Source organism: Camelina sativa, chromosome 6 (assembly GCF_000633955.1).
Source record: "Camelina sativa cultivar DH55 chromosome 6, Cs, whole genome shotgun sequence".
In the NCBI taxonomy this organism is placed as follows: Eukaryota; Viridiplantae; Streptophyta; class Magnoliopsida; order Brassicales; family Brassicaceae; genus Camelina; species Camelina sativa.
The window spans coordinates 5,755,383-5,759,381 of record NC_025690.1 but is presented as its reverse complement, the minus strand read 5'-3'; the positions used below and the strand labels follow the sequence as shown (position 1 = coordinate 5,759,381).

The 3,999-nt window shown below is 37.0% G+C and overlaps 1 protein-coding gene across 1 annotated transcript; it reads right to left on the bottom strand.

Moving 5' to 3' along the window:
* LOC104698730 lies at positions 503-2,124 on the bottom strand. The gene is made up of 4 exons (XM_010414135.1): positions 1,857-2,124; positions 1,605-1,784; positions 776-1,539; positions 503-682 (listed from the first exon to the last, which is right to left on the bottom strand). The coding sequence occupies exons 1-4, from the start codon at positions 2,122-2,124 to the stop codon at positions 503-505; spliced, it is 1,392 nt and encodes a 463-aa protein (XP_010412437.1).

Genomic DNA, 3,999 nt, shown 5'->3' with positions numbered 1-3,999 from the left:
CGAAAGATTACAGCGTTGACGAAGAGATGAAGGCATGAAGCGACCTGAGGAGTGAGGATTAGTGTTTGATCTCTATCAGATCTTTGGACTATATATATTTGGGAGAACAACATAGGAAACCTTAATTATATAAATCAAAATCTGTCGGAGATAAGGAGCGGAGTGCTACTCGTGTATATGTCAAAGTTTTTATTTATTTTTACTCATTTAAGTTTGGATTTGAAATCTATGTCTATTGATTATATTAACCAAGTTTAATTGGATTTTTGTTTCTGAATTCTTTGAATTTTAGTTTTAACTAATTTTATATATAACTTTATAACTTAATATTTGTTGCTTCTTAAAGAAAGATGAAAGTTTCGAGGATTCTACTCATTTGATTTGATACCATCTCTCAGGTGTAAACAAAAAAAATTGAAAGAGGAGCAATGTGATGTGTCAACGCATATAAGATCAACAACAAGAACGATTTGTTCGTATTCTACCAAGACTAATAAAATGATTATCGGACCGTCTTCACTTGTTTATTAAATTGTCGTTCCGTGAACATACAGAAAGTTTTCAAAGCCTGAGACGCCTCTTTCTTTTCCAACAACAGAACTGCCCAAACAGCTCTAGAACAATCGTCAACTATTGTTAGAAAGTAACGTGCTCCACACGTTGATGGTTCTTTATAGGGTCCCTAGATATCACAATGAATTAAAGAAAAGAAATTATATGCTTTATTGATACTTGAAGAAAACGCGTCTCGAGTTTGTTTGGCTCGTAGACAAACACCACAAGATTGTTCAAAAGACCCTACACTATTAGAAAAACCACCAATAGATCCTAAAACTGAAAGCACCCTAGATGACGGATGTCTCATGCGATGGTGCCATAAATCCCGAGTCTGTAGTGTGCCCATATGCCCGGCCTGAACTGCAACAGCACCCTCGTAGTGATAAACCCCGTCACGCTCCTTCCCCGCTCCAATCAAAGTCTTCGAACCGAGGTCCTGTATCACACAAAATTTTTTAGTAAAGAGGACAAAACCAGCAACATCACGAAGCAATTGAGCAACCGAGATGAGTGTGATCGTTAAACAAGATGCAAAGAAAACTTTGGACAGCACAAGACGACCACCAAGATTCAAACTGCCATGTTTGGTTGCCCAAGTGATCTGTCCATTAGGTAAAGCAATAGGACATGGAGCAATAGTGATAACATCGGTAATTAAGTATAAATCTCCAGTCATATGATGGGAAGCACCCGAATCAATGATAATATCATGGCGACGTTCTTTGCCAAAAAGAAGTAATTTTTCTGTCTTACCCGCAGGTTTGGTATTAGTACCCTGTTTCTTCACAAACTGTTCCAGAGTAGCCCATTGATCGGTCGTGAAGTTTGGGATCCCGGAAGATGATGTATCTACTGAGGAAAATGAATCACCAAGCTGTGTGTGTGAGGCACGAAAACCTGATCCACGACCTCCACGTCCACGCCCTTGGTTCGAAGCTCCTCTGCCACGACCGAAGCTCCCACGACCATCGGAAGATTTATCTTTTTCCACCACTCAGGAAAACCAATAAACTGAAAACAGCTACTTGCTTCATGTCTCTGTTTACCACAGTGAGAGCACACTGTCGTTCGCTTCACAAATCGAGATGCCGATGCCTGAGCAGAGGAAACAGAAGAAACAGAGTGGTACTGTTGGGAAGAAGCCGACGTCGTTGCTGAGAAACCAACAACCGGAGTCCGATCTTCGGTAGTGCGCATGGCGTTGATGTGTCGTTCTTCTTGAATAACTTAAGAATAAACAGACTCAAGATTCAAATCTGTTTGTCGACTCAACAGATTTGATCTCGTTGTCCCAAAACGAGAGTTGTCAAGACCCATGAGAACTTGATGCACTCGTAACTTCTCCCGCATCTTCTCATAATTCACCATGGATTCACAATTTGCAGTTGTACAACAGCACGTGAAACCTTTTTCAAAATCCGCAAGATCATCCCACATGATCCTGAGTTTGCTAAAATACACTTCCACCTCATCGTCGTTCTGTTTGCACGCCGCGATGTCAGAGTGTAGCTGATGAATTCTCGTATCATCAATGACAGAGAATCGTCGTTGTAGGCTTGCCCACATCGAGTTGGCGTTGTCCACCAACTAGATTGATTGTCGCAACTTCGGTTCGACACTGCTGTATATCCATCCAATGATCATTGCATTTACCATATCCCACTTCTATTCTTCATCGGGGTTATTGGTAGGTCGTTTAAGAGTTCCGTTAACGAAACCCAGTTTCCGCTTGGTACGAAGAGAATTCAACATCAACTTCGACCACCGTTCGTAATTCACTCCATTCAACAAGATTGGAGTCTGCGCCTGTCCTGTACTATCTACTGGATGAAGATAGTATGGAGACATAAGAGCAGCAGAGACTTCTTTTGAATCAGATTTAGCAACAGAGATAGCGGATTCAGTTTCACTCATTTTGCAAAGAAGCAAAGAAAAAAATAGAAAAAGAATTTATCAAAAGTCCATATCGTGCTCTGATACCATGTAAGATCAATAATGCTCTGTTGTATTTCATCATCATAAGCACAAGTATTTATACAGATTTGAGTCGACTATCAAAGATCCGATAATCTAGCAAAGATATACATGAATTATATATTGAACTTAATCATCTAAGATTTAGTCTTATCCCAATATATGGCGTTAGACTGACAATTTTAGATTAATTTTTTTAACTTTGGTGTGTTTTTTTTTTCAGTTTTCAGTTTGGAAAAAAAATAGTGAGACTAAATTATAAACCACATCTAATATTATGGGCTAATTTAAACTTCATAGTTAATTTGTAAATATGAGAACAATAACTATACTTATTAATATTATGGTTCATCTCATATCTACAAAATAATTCGATGTGTCATAACCAACAGCTATTACAAAATGGACCTTTTAATAAATGATTCTTAACATGGATTCCATATAGTAAAATCAGAGTACTCTAAAATGCATACATCTCTTTTATCAAGAAGAGATGAAAACAACATAGTCTAAAAATCTCTCTCAGGCTTCACCGTTATATGGTTTCCATCTGTAAGGATATGCGACTTGATATTCTAGATATGTACCTCGTTGGATACACATGCTAAGGTTTCCGAAGAGTTCTTCTGTTCGGCTCCAGATTCTAATCTCTTTCCAACTTTTTGACGAGCCAACGAGAACAATGCAACCGCCCTGAGAATTTGGTGTTTAATTCCACTTTAGAAAAAGAAAAATAAAAAGTTTTTTTGAAGGTACAAAGCAGTTCATAGGAGTGATATTTCAAGAACACCCTATCAAAACTTCTCTTTTCTGAGTGCAAACGCACGAACTTATCGAGTTCATATATACCTATTCAGAGTTGAACATAAAAACAAAGAAAAACAAAAAGTTGAGAATTGTATAATAATTGATGGTGCAATGAAATTAAACGAACATTTGTGAACACTAGACCTTCGCTCTCAAGCTTCACTTTTTTATGGTTTGCCCCCTATACGATAATTAATAATACCACTATATACGAATGAAAGATCTCATAAAATAAGCTATGTACATTATATTAACTATCAAAGAAACATACCCGTTCGTTTGGACATGTGACTTAACATTATCCATCTGTCGATGTAACTCTTCAGATACAGCTGCAAAAGTATTCTTGTTGTCAACGTCTTGATGAGCGGACGCTAACAATGCAATGGCCCTGTGACATTATATTTAGTCCCATGCATTACAGACATTAACAAAGATTAATTTTAATTCGGAAGCATAATGGCGAAATCAAGAAGATGTATATATATGTACCTTTACAAACTTTCCATTTCCGAGTACAACGTTATAAAGCAATCATGAGTTTGTACATCCTCTGCTGCTAAGTTTCCAAAAGATACAAAAACTGTTGGTTAGTATAACAAAACTATATATAAAAAAAAAAAAAAAAAAAAAAAAAAAAAAAAAAAAAAAAAAAAAAAA